General features: G+C 42.0%; 1 protein-coding gene across 2 annotated transcripts in view; it reads right to left on the reverse strand.

The window, feature by feature from the left end:
- Positions 1 to 7135: 7135 nt before the first annotated feature.
- The window catches only part of LOC143769594 (neurotensin receptor type 1-like), a 35609-nt gene continuing 24430 nt past the window's right edge, over positions 7136 to 18314 (reverse strand). For both annotated transcript variants that reach the window (XM_077258289.1, XM_077258287.1), the window contains exons 2-3: positions 16347 to 17285; positions 7136 to 12588 (exon numbers count right to left, since the gene is read on the reverse strand). In XM_077258289.1, the coding sequence (XP_077114404.1) occupies positions 12128 to 12588; positions 16347 to 17250 (1365 nt within the window). In that variant the 5' untranslated portion in view covers positions 17251 to 17285 and the 3' untranslated portion in view covers positions 7136 to 12127. The remainder of the gene's footprint in view (positions 12589 to 16346; positions 17286 to 18314) is intronic.

Here is an 18314-nt window from a genome sequence, read left to right on the forward strand (position 1 = left end):
CATTACTACACATCTCCTGCCTGTACTGCCCTGTATACCCTCATTTCTGTTATAGCTGCGATGCCGTATACCGGAATCACCCCATAAGACTGACCGTATACCGGGGACACCCCACAAGACTGACCATATACCGGGACACCCCACAAGACTGACCATATACCGGGACACCCCATAAGACTGACCATATACCGGGACACCCCATAAGACTGACCGTATACCGGGGACACCCCACAAGACTGACCATATACCGGGAACACCCCATAAGACCTGCCGTATACCAGGACACCCCATAAGACTGACCATATACCGGGACACCCCATAAGACTGACCATATACCGGGAACACCCCACAAGACTGACCATATACCGGGACACCCCATAAGACTGACCATATACCGGGACACCCCATAAGACTGACCATATACCGGGACACCCCATAAGACTGACCATATACCGGGACACCCCATAAGACTGACCATATACCGGGACACCCCATAAGACTGACCATATACCGGGACACCCCATAAGACTGACCATATACCGGGAACACCCCACAAGACTGATCATATACCGGTAACACCCCACAAGACTGACCGTATACCGGGAACACCCCTCAAGACCTGCCGTATACCGGGAACACCCCACAAGACCTGCCATATACAGGGAACACCCCACAAGACCTGCTGTATCCTGGAAACAACCCATAAGATCTGCTGTATACAGGGAACACCTCACAAGACCTGCTGTATAACGAGAACACAAGACTTGCCATATACAGGGAACACCCCCACAAAACCTCCCATTTACTGGGAACACCCCGCAAGACCCACTGTATACCGGGAACACCCCACAAGACCTGTCGTATATTTGGAATACCCCACAAGACCTGCCATATACTGGGAACACCCCACAAGACCTGCCATATATCGGGAACACCCCACAAGACCTGCCGTATACTGGGAACACCCCACAAGACCTGTTGTATACCGGGAACATCCCACAAGACCTTACATACATCGGGAACACCCCACAAGACCTGTTGTTTACTGGGAACACCCCACAAGATCTTCCTTCTTGGGTATTCTTTGACCTGGTCTAGACATCACAATTTGCCACTTGTCGCAGTCGCTCAGACTTTTGCTCTTGCTCATTTTTCTGGCTTCCAACACATCAAATACTTATATCTCACCCCTGACACCGGCCATTGTCACCAGATTGTCACCCTCTTTCACTTCACCCGTCGGTTCTATGGTCGGCTGGTATATAATTGTACTCTCCCTGTAAATGTCTTTATTTTCATGCTGATCACATTTCGCTGTATATTCTGCTGTCATAGACAGGTGTCCTCACTTCTCATCTCTTTCTAGTCAATAATTTCTGTCTGTTCTTAAAATCAAGTTTAGCTTGTCAGAGCGATTAAACAGCAAGAAATAAAGTGTAATTACCAGAGCACAACGTCAAAAAACAATGTGACCCCTAAATTACTTCTCAGCCCAAAAGGATTATTCATGCAAAGATTTGCGGGGTCATCCAGCCAGAAAATGATTCTGAAAACCTCTTAGAATTATACAAAATAATCAATGAAGACAAACTCACCTAGTAGAGATGAGCAAATCAAATTCTTCCTTGTGTTTCACAAAAAATTGGATTCACTGGAATCCATTTTTTTTTTATTCTCACGGATGCAGCAAACATCTGCCGGACACAATTGTGCTGTGTTCAAAGAGAACCAGAAAGGGGTTAAAAAAAAAAACAGTACTCCTCCCTCCACAGCCATCATCTAAACAGTCTATAGCTTGATGCGGGGTTATTACATCACTTGTCACAATTGGCCTAGAGGGCGTTGAAAACCCGACAGACCCCTAGGTAAAAAATACCTGCCGCCTGGTATTGACCGGAACAACCAAGCAGGGAGCTGTGCAAACAAGGTGAGGGCCGGAGAAAGGTGAGTATGAATTTTCTTAATTTTTTATTATGCTCTAAGGTCTGGAGGGTAATTATATAAATGTAAACCACATTGAAACAATTTGATACAATTCCAATTTTCTGACGAATTTCGAGCGATCTGCAGAATTGGAATTTTCGGCTTTTTAAATCTACACCAGCACTCCACTCCATGCTACAATGACTTGTTGACCCAGACATATAAGCGCTGCAGCCAATCACTTGCCAGATCACAGCAATTGACTTACGACAGCAGTCACATTTCTATATCTACAGGGAGCAGAAAGTAGAGACTGGCAAGGAGCTAAAAAAAAGTCGCCATAGGAGTGACGGGGGACTCGTGGAGTGAGAAGGACTTCAATTGGTATTTTATAACATTGTGGTTTTAAAATACTTTTTCCTAGGTGGATAATCCCTTTAAGTTTATCAACCTCCTTAATTTTTGGGTCTTATATGTTCCCTCACCTAGATGCTTTGCTTACTTTTCTAACTCTGTGGAGACATTTTTAGCAATTGTTCAGACTTATGTAAATCAAGTGTAAAAGCATATTCTAATTTACATAAGTTACCAACTATCCACTCGGACCCCACCAATTGTCTGAAAAGGGTGGGCTTTTTTATTCAACTCCTCACACAGGTCAGTGGTTCTGGTAAGCCGTGGGGGATGCACAGTCAACAGAGAACAAGCATTGTTTTCCTACAGCTACTAAAAACCTATCCGTATCATGTGCATGGCTAGCTACATAGTAGTGGTCTGATGTAAAATCCCGGCTGTTGGTCAAACGATGGTTCAGTCGGCAACTATCTTGACGGGATCCCGTACGCAAGAGCTCTTGCTCTATTGAGCGCTGTTCTTCGCTTTATGAGAGGCATCTAAAGACCAGCAGTCCAGAATCTGACATGCCAGATTCTTATTTTCTCCCCCGACATCATCTGGGGGACAGTGAAGATGCCCCAATACTCACTATCGGCAGACATTGGTGGCCATACACATTAGATGAATTTAAGCCAAACCCTCCAATTTGGGCAGGACCGACCAATGTATGTCAGGGGGAAATGGTTGTTCATATTGGGGGTCTAGTGGCAGCGGCTTTCTCCCTTCTCTCCTTGGAGAACACATGCACGCTTGACCTTGCAGAACATCCATAGGTAGGCAGCTGGGGTGTCAGGTGGAGCGGCTGTAATTTGGGCATGCCTTCAGCTTTATCCTAACTTGAGTACAGGGCTCTGATATGCCCAGTCACCTAAGTTGTGGCTACACTTGCACACCACCACATCATAGGACTGCCAAGTACTTAACTATCTTCATCCCATAGGAAATGATTGGACTGATGAGGCGCATGCGCGGCCAGTGCTCCCTCCTCACCAGGCATTTCCGAGCCCCCTTCTATAAGTGGAGGTCCCATTATTGGGAGTCACAGCAGTAGTTATTTCCTTGTAGATAGGCGATCTCTTGCAACGGTGGTACAATGTATTTAATGTGGCTCAGAAGACTCCCTGTCACATAAGAACGTGGGGCCTAACTGCAGATTTACCATTGGCCCAGAAGCTTCACATTCTATATTCTGTATAGTTGCATTTTTTTCACATAATGAACAGACACAAATATTAGTTTTTATTCTTTTATTAAATATAAAAATACAATCATCAGTCTTTAAAAATATCAATAAAAATAGTAACAGAGAAATACTAAAGTCCTGTCTGTTCCCCACATAGACCCCTTCATTCACTAAAATAGCTCTGATCCACAGAAAATACCGACATGTCCACTCTACACACATAACAATACATGCTGCCATTACTCGCATGCTATGACATGATAGGAATACAGAGCTGAATTCATAATACTGGGCTCATCGCCAGCCATGAAAATTACATTATAAATATAAAGGTCAGACAGAACATATCACAATAGTCATTTGTAGTAAACATCCAGACTTTTTATATAAATCATATTTACATTTGTAATCCTTGGAATTCATTAAAGTAAGTCCATTGGTCTCTACATTAAAAGGTCTCCATGAGAAACAGCGCCACTCTTGTCAGTGCAGTGCAGCAGCGCAGATCAACCTTATTCAGCAAAATGGCGATGACTGCATTATCAGATGTAGACTGTGAGCAACAGGGGCACCGTTTTTGGAAAAATGCAACCATTTGTTTTTTTAATCTCATGCAACCTTCCTATGATCTCGATCCTCCTTTAGCATCTGTGCCCTAGAGGCTTCCTTAAGACTTGGCCTATGTGACACCTTTAGTGTAGCCAACTATAGTGGCTACGCAACCAGTGACATTTGTGCTTTAGACTTCCAGCTTAGTGCCAAACAATGCCCTGATAGTGCCATACTTATTTACTGAGATCCATACTCCACTGACATAGAGCTATATAGCACATATATACTGAGTGTCACACTGTGCCCAAATTAAGCCAAACTTTGCCCAGATAAGTAGTTGCTTCACTACTGCAGTAGTCCCAGTGCTCCTAGTCGATTTTCAATTCCTGAGTAACCTCTTTATCCTGCAGTAGAGTGATAGTACGAAATGCAATTTTTAAAATCATTACCCTATTTTACTTGATTTGCAGATTCGGGTGGGTTCTGGCTCCTGAGACACCCCCCCCCCCCCCCACTGATAGCTCAAAAATCTACCTTGTAACATTCTGCTCAGCATGCAGAAGCACTAAGCTTGTGCATGAGAGCATGCACAGAGCAATGTATGGGCAGAATAGAAAGTCTATGAGTCCATGCACAGAGCATTGTACAGGCTGAATAGACTGTATGAGTCCATGCACGGAGCAGTGTACGGGCTGAAGAAGAAGTCTATGAGTTCATGCACAGAGAGGTGTACTGGCTGAATAGAAAGTATATAAGTCCATGCACAGAGCGGTGTATGAGCTGAATAGAAAGTCTATGAGTCCATGCACAGAGCAGTGTACGGGCTGAAGAGGAAGTCTATGAGTCCATGCACGGAGTAGTGTATGGGCTGAAGAGGAAGTCTATGAGTCCATGCACAGAGCAGTGTACAGGCTGAAGAGGAAGTCTATGAGTCCATGCACGGAGCTGTGTACGGACTGAAGAGGAAGTCTATGAGTCCATGCACGGAGCTGTGTATGAGCTGAAGAGGAAGTCTAGGAGTCCATGCACAGGACAGTGTATGAGCTGAAGAGGAAGTCTAGGAGTCCACGCACAGAGCGGTGTACGGGCTGAAGAGAAAGTCTATGAGTCTATGCACAGAGCGGTGTACTGGCTGAATAGAAAGTATATAACTCCATGCACAGAGCGGTGTATGAGCTGAATAGAAAGTCTATTAGTCCATGCACAGAGCGGTGTATGAGCTGAAGAGAAAGTCTATAAGTCCATGCACAGAGCGGTGTATGAGCTGAATAGAAAGTCTATAAGTCCATGCACAGAGCGGTGTATGAGCTGAATAGAAAGTCTATTAGTCCATGCACAGAGCGGTGTACGGGCTAAAGAGGAAGTCTATGAGTCCATGCACGGAGCAGTGTACGGGCTGAAGAGGAAGTCTATGAGTCCATGCACAGAGCAGTGTATGAGTTGAATAGAAAGTCTATAAGTCCATGCACAGAGCGGTGTATGAGCTAAATAGAAAGTCTATGAGTGTCCAAAAAGAGAAAAAGTTGGCACTCACCCTCCAGATTAAACAAATCCTTTATTCAGTCCATTTAAAACGGTTACAGCAGGAGAGAAGTGGAAAACCTCTGTGGACGACGGCCGTTTTGTGCTCACTGCGCTTCAACGGGTCCTATGTTTGCAGGAAGTGAGGAGGCATCTTATTGTAGTGAAAGGAAAACCTCACAGGTGATTCTAACAGAAATGAGTTTAGAACGACAGGTTACTCCTTCCAACAGAGCAGAAGAACAAACAGAAAATGAGCCACAAAACTAAATTAAAAATAATTAAACAAAAACACACAGACTAATATAAAACAAGAATGTATACAATAGCCCTTTTACAAAAATACCATAATGTCATTCTTATCATTGAGTCCGGAGGGACCCTGCGCCCGTGTGCACAGAATCCATCTGGACTCCTTATGCAGCAGTGACCTACGGAGATCGCTTCCTTGTGGAGGCAAAAGAACTTGTTCCAATCCAGGTCTGGAATCCCTGCATGTTTTTCCTGCATGTGTTTGATCAGTCGCCTGGGACCTTTTCCCGTAATTATAGATCTGGAATGCTCCCGAAAACGGTCAAAAAGGGGGCGAATGGTTTTACCAATATAAAAGAAACTACAGGGAGAAAAGATTACCTATACCACAGAACATGACCTGCACGAGATGAAATCCTGAACTTGGTGAAGAATGGGACCAATTCTCAATATTTTATCAGTGAGATAAAAGCGGCAGAAGGAGCAATGGCCACACTTAAAGTTGCCTATTGGTTTGTAACTGTCAAGCCAATTTTTTGGTGTGGATTTTAGCCGATTTTGTACACAAAAATCTTCCAGGTTAGTACCTCTTTTATTGGCATTTAGAGGTCTACGGGACACTACCTTTGCCAGATCTGCATCTCTGTCTAGATGCCAATTTCATTTTAAGGTCAGTGGCTTGCTCCAAAAAAACGTGTGTGGTCACTATTTATCCGTCTCAGTCTCAAAAACTGACTTTAAGATGAAGCTTTTTTTGTATGAGATGGATGTGCACTAGAAAAGTGCAAGAAGGAATGGAGGCAGTGGGTTTCTTGTAAACCTCTGTTTTTATATTGACATCAACTATGCCAATATTTACATCCAGGAAGACTAGACCCCACCCACCAAAGTTGGAAGTGAACTACATGTTCATTGCATTCTCGGTAATCAGGTAATGGACAAATTCCTGAGCCTCAGTGCCTGCCCACACTATTAGGATGTATACAATAAACTTGGCACTCAAACCGGTTGTAAGATGAAGTTTTGACTTTATTGCACGTCCCAGATACAGTTTCAACAGTTAAACGTTTTCGGTCCCACTGGACCTTCTTCAGAACAATTTCCAATTTATCTGGTTAAGCTGGTTACAGCGTGTTGAAGGAAAAGTCACCTTATAACGATAAACTGTGGAGCAATGCAATAAATGAAAAAACGAGAAAACGAAGGGGCTCTAGGCGTACTAAGCCGCTAATGGAGTCTTTGGCCCATGATCAGGATGAGGAGCTCAGATCTGCGTGGCACTGGATCCCCAGAGAGGGACGTACTCTATTAGGATGTCATCTACATAGCGCAAATATAATCTGATATATTTCAAGAAAGAATTATGCCCTGTGTAGATGACAACCTCCTCCAGCACAGCAAGAAACAGATTTGCACATGTGCATGTAACCGGCGTGCCCAAGGCCATACCTGTTCTCTGGAGGTACCAAGTGTCTAAAAACGAAAAGGCATTATGTTTCAAAACGAAATTTAGAGCTCCACAAGCAAAATCAATAAATTGCCCCTGTGTTGTCAGTACTTGACAACATAGAACGTACCGCTTCTACACCCTGTTCCTGGGGGATTCTGGTGTAAAGGCTTTCCACGTCAATGGAAGTTAGTGAGAAGCCTTCTTGCCAAACTCCCGGATTATCCATAAGAAGTCACCAGAATCTCTCAAGGAAGAGGGTCGAGGCAGGCAGTCCATATACTGGGAAATGGGTTCTGTAAGGGATCCTATCCCAGAAACTATGGGGCGACCGGGGGGATTTGTTCTCGATTTGTGGAGTTTCGGTATAAGGTACCAGTGCGTTTTTTGGGGGGATTTCAGGAAACAGTTATTTCAGCCTTTTTGTATGAGATAATGCCTGAATCTACATATTGTCTCAGGAAGGACTGTAATTCTTTACGGTACTTGTCTGTGGGATCGTAAGAAAGCATTGTATCCGTGTCAGCAAGCTGTCTATGTGCCTCATGTAGATAGTAGTCCCTTGTGAGTAGTACTAAATTTCCACCTTTATCAGCTTGTCTGACTATCGTATCATCCCAACTTCTTATCATTTTTAACACCCTTTTTCCCCTCATTGTAAGGTTCGATGGTGATTTTGGATACACGAGTGCTTCCATGTCCTTAATGACTTGATCATGGAAGATATCGATGACATTTCCCGGTGATGCTGGTGGCATATATCTGGATTTCAACCCACCAACAATAGGTTTCAGGTGAATATTAGAGGTCTTTGCAGTCTGCATTGTAATTTTCATCATTGAGAGTCAACAAGAGAGCGGCATCACTCGCTCCTGTGGCTGAGTTCAAGGTCTTATCATCCTCAACCATGAAACCTAAAGATCCAATCTTACAGGGTATTTCTCCCGACGGGGAAGATGAGGGTTGTGAGTGGGAGGAAAGAAATGACTTATGCAAATGTATTTTATGAATTGCTTTGAATAAATCAATTTTGAAGTCCACAATATCGAGTTCGCTAGGAATACAGAACCCCAGACCTTTAGAGAGGAGCGAGCTACAATATTTATCTAGTGTGTGGTCTGTGAGGTTTACAAAATGGTATTGTCCGTGGCTGATTCCTCCGTTATTGCCTCCGTGACACTTGTTTCCGTTTGCGGTCCGGTTGCTGTCTTGCGCCTCCGACCGCCCCCTTCTGATTCTCCTCCTAAAGGGTTAACCGACGGACCTGCATCATTCTCCCATTTATCCTCCAAAGAGTACAACTGTGTTCGCACTGGAATCTGACTCTGTTGTCCAATAATCCTTTTGTGGGCGTATTTTCATTTTTTATTGTATAGATTTCTTTTGTGCCTGGCATCCCTGACTTTTTCTGTTTAGGTTGGTTCTCGTTCCAGTTAAAAATCAGGTTGGAATCAAAATCAGCTTTGTCTCTTATAAATGTATCTCGTTTTCTTTGTTTAATTGGGTTAAAACCAATTTCTTGTCTAATTTTTTATTGAAGGTTGCCCATTGATTACCAGTCAGTCTAGAATGCAGTTCCTTTTTTCCACATAATCTTTTTCATTTTGTTTCAGAACCAAACCGAGTAAATCACGGGAACCTTGCAACAAAATGTTATCCCGTTCTGTAGAAAATTCGTTGTTGTCTGAAAAGTTGGAAAGATCTTTGTAAACACGAGGACCTCGTGGTACTCCATGAAGGATTTTGGGGAATTACTAGTCTAGAACAGACAACATTCAGCAAGATTAGTGAGTTTAAACTCCAAATTTTGTGTGTAGGGCGTCTTGGTGTTCACAATCCGAGAAGTATTTGTCCACATTCTCTCTACCCGCTTGTGCACTGTTCGATGTTGCCACACTTCACATTTTGTGGTCCATTTTCTCCCGTTACCCTCGTGAAAATAAAAAAGTTTGGGTCTAAAGTAAATTTTTTGTGAAAAAAGTAAAATGTTCATTTTTTTCCTTCCACATTACATTAGTTCTCGTGAAGCACCTGAAGGGTTAATAAACTTCTTGAATATGGTTTTCAGCACCTTGAGGGGCGCAGTTTTCAGAATAGTGTCACGTTTGGGTATTTTTTCTCATATTGACCCCCTAAACTCACTTCAAATATGAGGGGGTCCCTATAAAAATGATTTTGTTGGAAAAATGAGAAATCGCTGGTTAAATTTTAACCCTTATAGCGTCCTAACAAAAAAAAAAACCATTATGTTTCCAAAATTGTGCTGATGTAAAGTTGACATGTGGGTTAACTATTTTGTGTGACAAGACTCTCTGATTTAAGGGCACAAAAAGTAAAAGCTTGAAAATGTCAAAATTTTAGCCAAAGTTAAAAATTTTTTTCATAAACGCAAGTCATATCGAAGAAATTTTACCACTAACATGAAGTACAATATGTCACGAAAAAAACATTCTCAGAATCAGTGGGATACGTTGAAGCGTTCTAGAGCTATAACCTCATAAAGTGACAGTGGTCAGAATTGTGAAAATTGGCCCAGTCATTAAGGTCAAAATTGGCTCCGTCACTAAGGAATTGTCCAGCTCTATATATATATAGTTTATATTAATTTATACAATGTTATTGATATATACAGTCATGAGAAAAACTTCCGTTTTCCGTATCAGGACATATTTAAAAAAAACCAAAAACATTTGGTCCTTAGAATCCTTATGAAATCCTGAAGTTAAACATACACTAAGGCTACGTTCACACACATTTTTTTTCTGCAGACGATACCTGCTCTCTTGGCACTAAACATCCTCTGTTCAAAACAGATTTTGCAGCATTTTTTTTTCTTTTTGCAGCGTTTGTCTACAGTACATGTTTAACCCTTCACGACAGATGACATATAGTTACATAATGGGCCGCGTACCTGCCTTTGATGCAGGGCTCGCACGTGAGTCCACATTTTTCCCCGCACTTGATGGCTGATTTCGGAAAATTGCAGTTTCAAGTCTCCTAAGCCGACTATTAAATTCAGTAAAATGTAAAAAAATAAAATAAAATAAAGGTTTGTAAAAGAAAAAACACAAAAGTTCAAATCACAACCCCCCCCCCCATTTTGCACCATTGAAAATAAAATTCTTTAAACAATACACATATTTGGTATCACTGGGTTCAGAAATGTGCGATCTATCAAAATTTTAAATAGTTTAATCAGATTCCTAAACGTAGTGAGAAAATAATCAAAACACCAGTATTGCATTTTTTTTGTCACCACAACATTGCAATAAAATGCAATAACAGGAGATCAAAACATTGTATCTCTACAACCAAAATTGTATCAGTAAAAACGTCATCTCAGGGCTAAAAAAATAAGCCATCACCCAGCCCTGGATCCCGAAAAATGGACACGCTAGGAATCTCGGAATATGGTGACAAACGCAAAAACTTTTTTTCAAATTTTGTTTTTTTTCACATTTCAAATAAAAAAAGAATCTGCACATGTTTGGTAGCTGCGTACTCATAATGACCTGGAGATTCATATTGTCAGGTCTTTGTTATCATATAGTGATCATGGTAAGTGTAAAAAAAAAAAAAAAAACAATTGTGGAATTGCACTTTTTTTTTGCAAGTTCACCACACTTGGAATTTTTGTTCCCTTTTTCCAGTACGCTACATGTTAAAATCAATGGTGTCATTCAAAAGTGCAACTCCTCCTGCAAAAAAACAAGCCCTCACATGGCAATCCTGATGAAAAAATCAAAAAGTTATGGCTATGGGAAGAAGGGGAGCAAGAATGGAAAATCAACCGGGGTGAAGAGTTTAATAAAATTAATTGCTAAAACATTTGTTTTTGTAGCATTTTGGAACTTTCTCATTGCTTTCCATGGGTGAAAAAAATGCTGAAAGAATTAACTTGCTTGATTTAAAAAACGCTGCAGTTCTCAAATTCAGTCAGGAAAAAAAAAGCAAGAGTATGCATGGGGTTTCGGAAGTCTCATAGGTTTTGCTTGTACTGTGAAACACAGCTTTTAATTTGCATTATTAAAAAAATGCTGCATGTGAACATAGTCTTTAAGTGCCAAACACTCGGGGAGGCCGTATTTGACTCACATAGAGCAGATAGTGTAGTATTAGTTTTTCTACGACAGCTCATACATACTAAATATCAAAGAAAGGAACTGATCTCCAAGTTTTTGCAGGAACCGGACCGCCAAACCCACAAGTCTCAGGGAGGTACACTTCACCTAAATTGATCGTCAATATACCTTCCGCTGTTTTCAACTCCTGTGGCGGCCGGATGTAAACAGCTCCGTTGACTGTGTAGAAGCCAATCTCTGGTACATTCACTTCAATAGGAGCTGAGCTGCAACACCAGGGAAAGGCAGCTGCCCGGCTGCGTTCACAAAATTGACAAGTCATCGAGATAGTAAGATTGAGCGACCCTTTCAATTGAAGCTCTTATAAATGACATTTCCTAACACAGAATTGGCAAAAAGCAACAAGAGTGTGACCAGGTCATTTCGGGCAACGAGAAACCACTAATATGTCCTGAAAAACTAAACAGGCAATCAACGCTGGATGCACTAATTATGTTTTTTGTTTCGTCCACAATTAGAATGCATTCACGGAGCAGCCTTAGATTCCATTTCAATAAAATGACAGTCATTCGGTCTGACATAATCCTGGTGGAAATATGGCCATTATCTCTCTTCTCCAGTTTTCTTTTCTTCCACTATGCAATTAAACCCAGACTGTGAAAAAGGAATAAAAAAAAAGAAGGCCATTTCCACAATTTCTTACATTCCAGCTCATTATGTGACAATCATGCAAATTGCACATTTATTTTCCCCTTTCGATATTTAGAAGTCCTAAGGCACCGAGAAGTCTCCAGTCTCCATCACGTCGAGGTGTCTGAAAAATAAAAGTTTGGGGTCACTGCTTTGAGTCTGTCCCAAAAATTCCTTCGGTTCTCCTTCGTTGGAATTTAGGGTCCACGTTGAACGTGTGCTGGGTGCCGACACCAGGGAAGAGCCACCAGACCGGGCAGAAGAAGCTTGGAAGTTCTGGTTAGGTCCATCTGCCGATTTCTCAAGCCATGGGAGAAGTGACTTTAAGGTCTCCCTGCATGCACTGCGGAAAGATGTCGATGAAATGCAAAACAGGATCGGATCCAGAGCGCTATTGAGATACCAAAGCGGCAGCGAGAGGTAAGTCTTCAGCAAGGTGTACACCTTGAGGACATATGTATTCCAGTTATCTATGTAGATCTGCATGAGGGAAGATGCCGTGTCCGGAAAATTGCACAGGAAAAAAGCCGCCACCACTGCACCTGTAAAAAGAGAGAAATATTCTAAACAGCTGTATCATGTACAGTATATAGAATAGATGGGTTATCTGTGTCTGTGTCTCATTCACTTATATAAGGCTGAGATGCAATACCAGACACTGCCAATAGACAAGAGTGGTGCTGTTTTGGAGTAAAAGTGTAACCTCTTCCATATAAAATTGAAAAAAAACCATTTAAGTCGGATGTAATTTTACTAAACAAAATCACGTATCACAAGTTTTTGAGCCAGCAAAGGATGAATTCAATTCAGAATATTCAGGTTTTACACATCTCTTGCTTGGAAAGTTGACATTTTTAGAAATAAATTGAAGCTGCTTGTCAGGGTTCTATCAATGAAGTTTTCTAAATTTGTTGCAATAGTTTCAGAGAACTGGATGCCATTTCATAGATATATCGTGATAAATAATCTGCAAATCGCTTTATCTGGAAAATAAATTTAATTCTTGTATACATTTTGTTTTTCCCATAACGTTTCTCCTTGTGGAAAGTGACAAGCCAAGCCTGCCATGTCAGAGAGAGGAGACTTATAAGTCATACATACTCCTGTATCTCTTCAGGGAGGAAGAGCACTTGAACTTTAGCAGCGATCCTAGAAGTCAATATTGACTCTTTAACGAGCTTTGCAATAAATAAGCAAGAATCTCAATTTGCAGACACAATGTTTCGGGGTGTTTCCCCTCATTAGTACAAAGTATGAGAACTAATTTACATCTTTCCCTCGAAAAATCCTTCCACTGTATGCCTCTTTTATGTCCAACTACTCTCCACTGCCTGTTGTCAAGTGTAATCCTCTATATCAGCAGAGAGTCCGAGATAGATTGCAAGGAATGGGGATGGGTCTTTGTGAGGACGGGTCTATGACTCTCTTCTCCTCTATCTGTCAAACTCGGAGTCTTAAAGAGAGTGTCCATTTAAAGGGGTTGCCCAGTTCTGACTTTCTCCGGATGTCAGAGAGTAAAGTGGACCGTGATTGGCTCCAGGGCTCAGGTCGTATAACAATGTCACCTGAAACTTTGGAGATCAGGAATAGAGTAAAGGCTTTTTTTATTTTACATGGGGGAATATAGTGACTGATAAGGGGTTATCTAAGTGATAGACAACTCCTATAACAAAGAGGCCGGCTTTTCGTGCAAGACACCCGAGCCACTGGACAATCGCAGGTAATATATGTGCTACAAAATAAATAAGGAAAAGGAAGTTCCAGCTTTTCAACTATTGACAGAGCGCCGAAGAAGCAGAACTATGCTCTACATTAAGCAGAGTGGATGACAAGTTACAGGGCACAAGAATCAGGACAGTTCCTGGACTTATTGTGGGCTATGAGGGCAGAAAGATCATGCTTCTCTATGGGTTTTATGTGAAAGGAAAGGTATTCTGTAAGGGCATAGCTATTTACAGGTTGTCTGTTACTTTTGGACTAGACACAGGCTCGCAAGCCATTAGACAATGTCAGGTGCAATGCATGCTGGGAAGTGAAATTAAAAAAGTACCTTTACTTATTGTACTGGCAGAATGCCAGTGAAGATGTACCACCCACAAAGAGCCGATGGCAAGTTACTGAGCTTGAGAATTAGATATCTATGTGCACCATAAAAATGATAATCTTGTGGGAGATAAGAACTATACCTTTCTATAGATTTTCGTTAAAAGCACAATTTCCCTTTAATTGTCTCTTTAATACCTGTACAATGGAGGCGGAGGAAGCAATGTGCTCACCAGGGATTTCTAACTCCTAACTTACTAAATTGTGGCGCCACAGGTTCAAAAGAATCAATTTTGGACGCAAATAGACAAAATTTTCTGTCTATATTTGAGGCTACAGGTTTTGTATCTACGTCGCGAACATTCCCCGGGACACAAGCTGACTTGCGGGTGTACGTCTGATCGGCTAGAGATGATTTCTCATGCATTTGTTACTAGAAATTATTATTGGATGCATAATTGCATGAAAGTGGCAAACAGTGGATTTATTTGTTACATTGTTTATAAAGTTTATTAACTAATGACACGTTGATTTTTAGTTTATTTTTTAGGTCCAACCTTTCATCACAATTACAAGTTTTCATGCAAGTTTCTAAAGGAAAGTTTTGTTCCTTTTTTTTCCTGCTGCTCCTTTGAGTAATGAATGATATAATATAATTATAATATCATTATAATATACCGTAATTGAGTAATGAGATATATGGACGTTTTATGGGGGGGGTTTCCAAGGGGGCATATGGGCATAACAGAGTGGTGCTTTTTATGTTTTTGGGCAAGAAAACTAAGGAACAATTGCAGTTGCAATACATTCTGAGAAAGAAGGGAAAGTTCTAGCACCTAAAGTGCTGGCAGGATGTTAATAAGCAGGGAACTACTCACTCTGTAAGAATGGATGGCAAGTTACAGAGCGTGAGAATTTTGACAGTCCTGGACTTTTCATAGTTTTAAGGTCTCCAAAATAGAGATGAATGGAACTATTCCTGGTCCATCAGCCAGGTCAGTAGTCTCTAGCCGCTGGATGGGAGGCTCATGAATCTCATACCTTTCTGGATCACTGGCATAGCTTTTCATTAGTCAGGCTCGCATCATCGCGGTGTGACACAGAGATGTCTCGTACCAGCCCTGATCAATTAAAATCCACGTCAGGGATCCTTGGATCAAGGATCTTAGCAGAGACCAGGCATGGAGTTGATTCACCGTGCACAACCACCCGCCATGGTGACCTTTCATGGATAAATCTCTTCATCAGGCTGGTCACAATGGGGTGTGGTTGTGCCCGCTGAATCAACTCCATGCTTGGTCTCGGCTAAGATTGCGAATCATGCTGTATCGTGAAGTTTCAGAAAGTTCTTTATCGCGTATATTTAATTGATGGCATTGTATTATGTTTTGGCTCATTGAAGAAATTCATGTTTTATGGCTCACATTTGAATGAGAAGAATATATGCGAAGAAGCGCTAACGCATAATGTGATTTATGCCATGCGATTGAAGGAGTTAAAGGGGTTGTTCAGGGCTTTAACATTGATGGTCTCCTATGGGAGTGCAACACCCGTCTCCCCTGCCGATATGCTGTTCTTGGAGTTGGCGGAGTTACGGAGCTTCATAGCTCCATCGACGGAATAGTGGCTGCGGTCGGGTACTGCACATCCATCCCCTATTGATTTCTATAGGCAGCAGATGTTCAGTACCCAGCCCCGGCCACCATACAGTGAACAGAGCTATGCGGTGCAGCTCCATAAGTGGGCAGTTCTGTCCGACACTAGAAACAGCTGTCGTACCCCCGACAATCAGACATTGATGACCTATACTAAGGATAGACCATCAATGTTAAAGTCCCAGAAAACCCATTTAAGAGAGATCCTTGTACACACGTAGCGATCCGCGTTGTGTAATAAAGGGCGTTGGAAATTACTGTTGAATACTGTCCTTATCATGGTGCCCATTTTTGACATTGTCAATTTCTTTACACCTTCACGCTTTTTCCATGACCCTTGCACCCATTTCTTAACCATCACCAAATAAAAAGAGCAGAGCCTTGCACAGGATCTCAACACCCAGTTAAGGCTCATTCAGATGTCCTTGGATTTCGGTGTGATCTCGGACCCCAATGCCCGGACTGGCCATCGGTCTACCGACGTCTGAATGAGCCTTTATAAAGAGGATGGAACTAAGAAGTGCTCTGAGAACACTAAAGGAGACACATGGTCTGCATGTACACCCCTGAGGATTCACCTTTTCTCTAAACATGTTACCTACCCATGAGTTGTCGCGCCTTCCTTTCTGAGAGTGGGCGACTATGAGGCTGGTTCATATGCTTCGAAGAAAAGTGCCAGTGTGTTCTTGTCAGGCCAATCTTTTCCCTCTGCCTGTGGTTTATAGTGAAGTGATGGAAGATTAGGAGATGAAAAATAATGATGGCCACCAAGGGCACCACAAAGAACAAAATGCTCCGGGTTTGCATGATACTTTTGTAAACGATGTATGGCTTTGGTTCCAGCATTTCACACACTGTGGAGTCGAGAACAACTTTATCCCGAGAAGTTGCGGTATAGTCCAGGATACACGCTGCAGACTCGCCATATACAATAGCCACAGGTATAGTGCTGAGGAACGACAGAATCCAAATGAAGGCCAATAAATAAGCCATGCGGGATTTTCGAAGTCCGGTGATTGACCACATGGGATGACATATGGCAAAATATCTCTCAGAAGTGAAGGCAATGATGGTCCAACTGGTGATGGCACAGTAGACCTGTCTGATCATGAAATATAGTTTACACACTGTGTCGGATAGAGCCCATGGGTAATATTGCCAGAAGTACCTGTACAAAGTCACTGGAATAGTCAGTAGGAGTAAGATGTCGGCCAAGGCCAAACTCAAGAGATAGAAACGGACAGCGCTCACCTTCATCCTACCATTTCTCATTAAAGTAAGGATACTTAGTCCATTGGCCAAGATACCGAAAAGAAAGAGAAGATTGTAAAATATAGTAGCCGGAATGGCTACATAATTGGGCTCCTGCTTTTGGGCACCAATGAAGAGTCGATGCAGAGTCCTCCGAGAGGTGTTGGAGCCATCACTTTCATTCCACAGAGATCCATTGTCAACGTTGATATAGTTGAGGCATTCATTGTAAGCGGCTGAATTCGACCGGTTCATTTCCAAAGCTTGGGACAAGTTCGGAGATTTCAAGGCTAAATAGCGACACAATTGAGAGGAATCATTAAAAAAAGAAGCAAAATTAGACGGAATGAAACATGATTATACATTTCAGCTCCATGGAAAGCTCTACACTGACATTATGGAAGAATGGCGGCTGATTACGCCGAAAGACTTTATTATTCTGTAGTGCAAATTCTTGATTAGTTGGCTAAATTGACGTACGCTCGAATGTACCGCTCGTAATCAGACATTACCGAAGAAAAGCAAGCGGTCATTAATGGAACAGTATGTGAATCCAAACCTCCTTGGAAAATACTTGGTTGTTGGTGCCAGAGTAGAGGGTAAAGAATATGGAGAGGGACCCTTGTTGTTTAGGTACCCGAGACTGCTGGTGGCGTGGTGCAGAGGGCTGTAGAGCGGCGCATCCGCGCCCTGCTTAATGTGCAGCTGTTCTTTACCCTCTACCCTGGCACCAACAACCAAGTAACCCCATGACTAAGACCCTGGAGGGTCGAAACGTTGGGTTGTTATATCAAACTATATCACTGCGCTGCTTGTGGTTTATTTATCTGTTTGAGACTATCTTTGGAATAAATTGTGAAAACACGCTTGCAAACTGACAAACAAGTGTGTCGGTGAATTTCTACTACTACGTGCTGGGGCCGTCAAGGTCTGTTCCATCGGCACCTCGTACTTTAGACCAGAGTGCACACCATTTTCTCCTTATTGCAGACATGTCTACTATGGCAGCCGCATGGGCAACGTAGTATTTTTTAGTGGCCTTCCTATTAGGCATTAAAAAATCCAATTTGGTTCAGAAATTTGAGTGATGACCACAGGACATGTCGCCTAGTTTTCCTACACTGGATTGCCAAATTCAGCGTAATTAGGGCACGTTCACATGCTGCAAAGCAGCAGATTTTTATCATGCTTTTTTATGCAAATTAAAAACTGCAATTTTTAGTACCAGCAAAAGCTAGAAGATTTCAGAAATGTCATGCACAATATTACTTTTTTTCCTGCCTGAAATGGAAAACTGATGCTTTTTTGACAACCCCAGA

This window comes from Ranitomeya variabilis, chromosome 4, assembly GCF_051348905.1.
Source record: "Ranitomeya variabilis isolate aRanVar5 chromosome 4, aRanVar5.hap1, whole genome shotgun sequence".
Classification (NCBI taxonomy): domain Eukaryota; kingdom Metazoa; phylum Chordata; class Amphibia; order Anura; family Dendrobatidae; genus Ranitomeya; species Ranitomeya variabilis.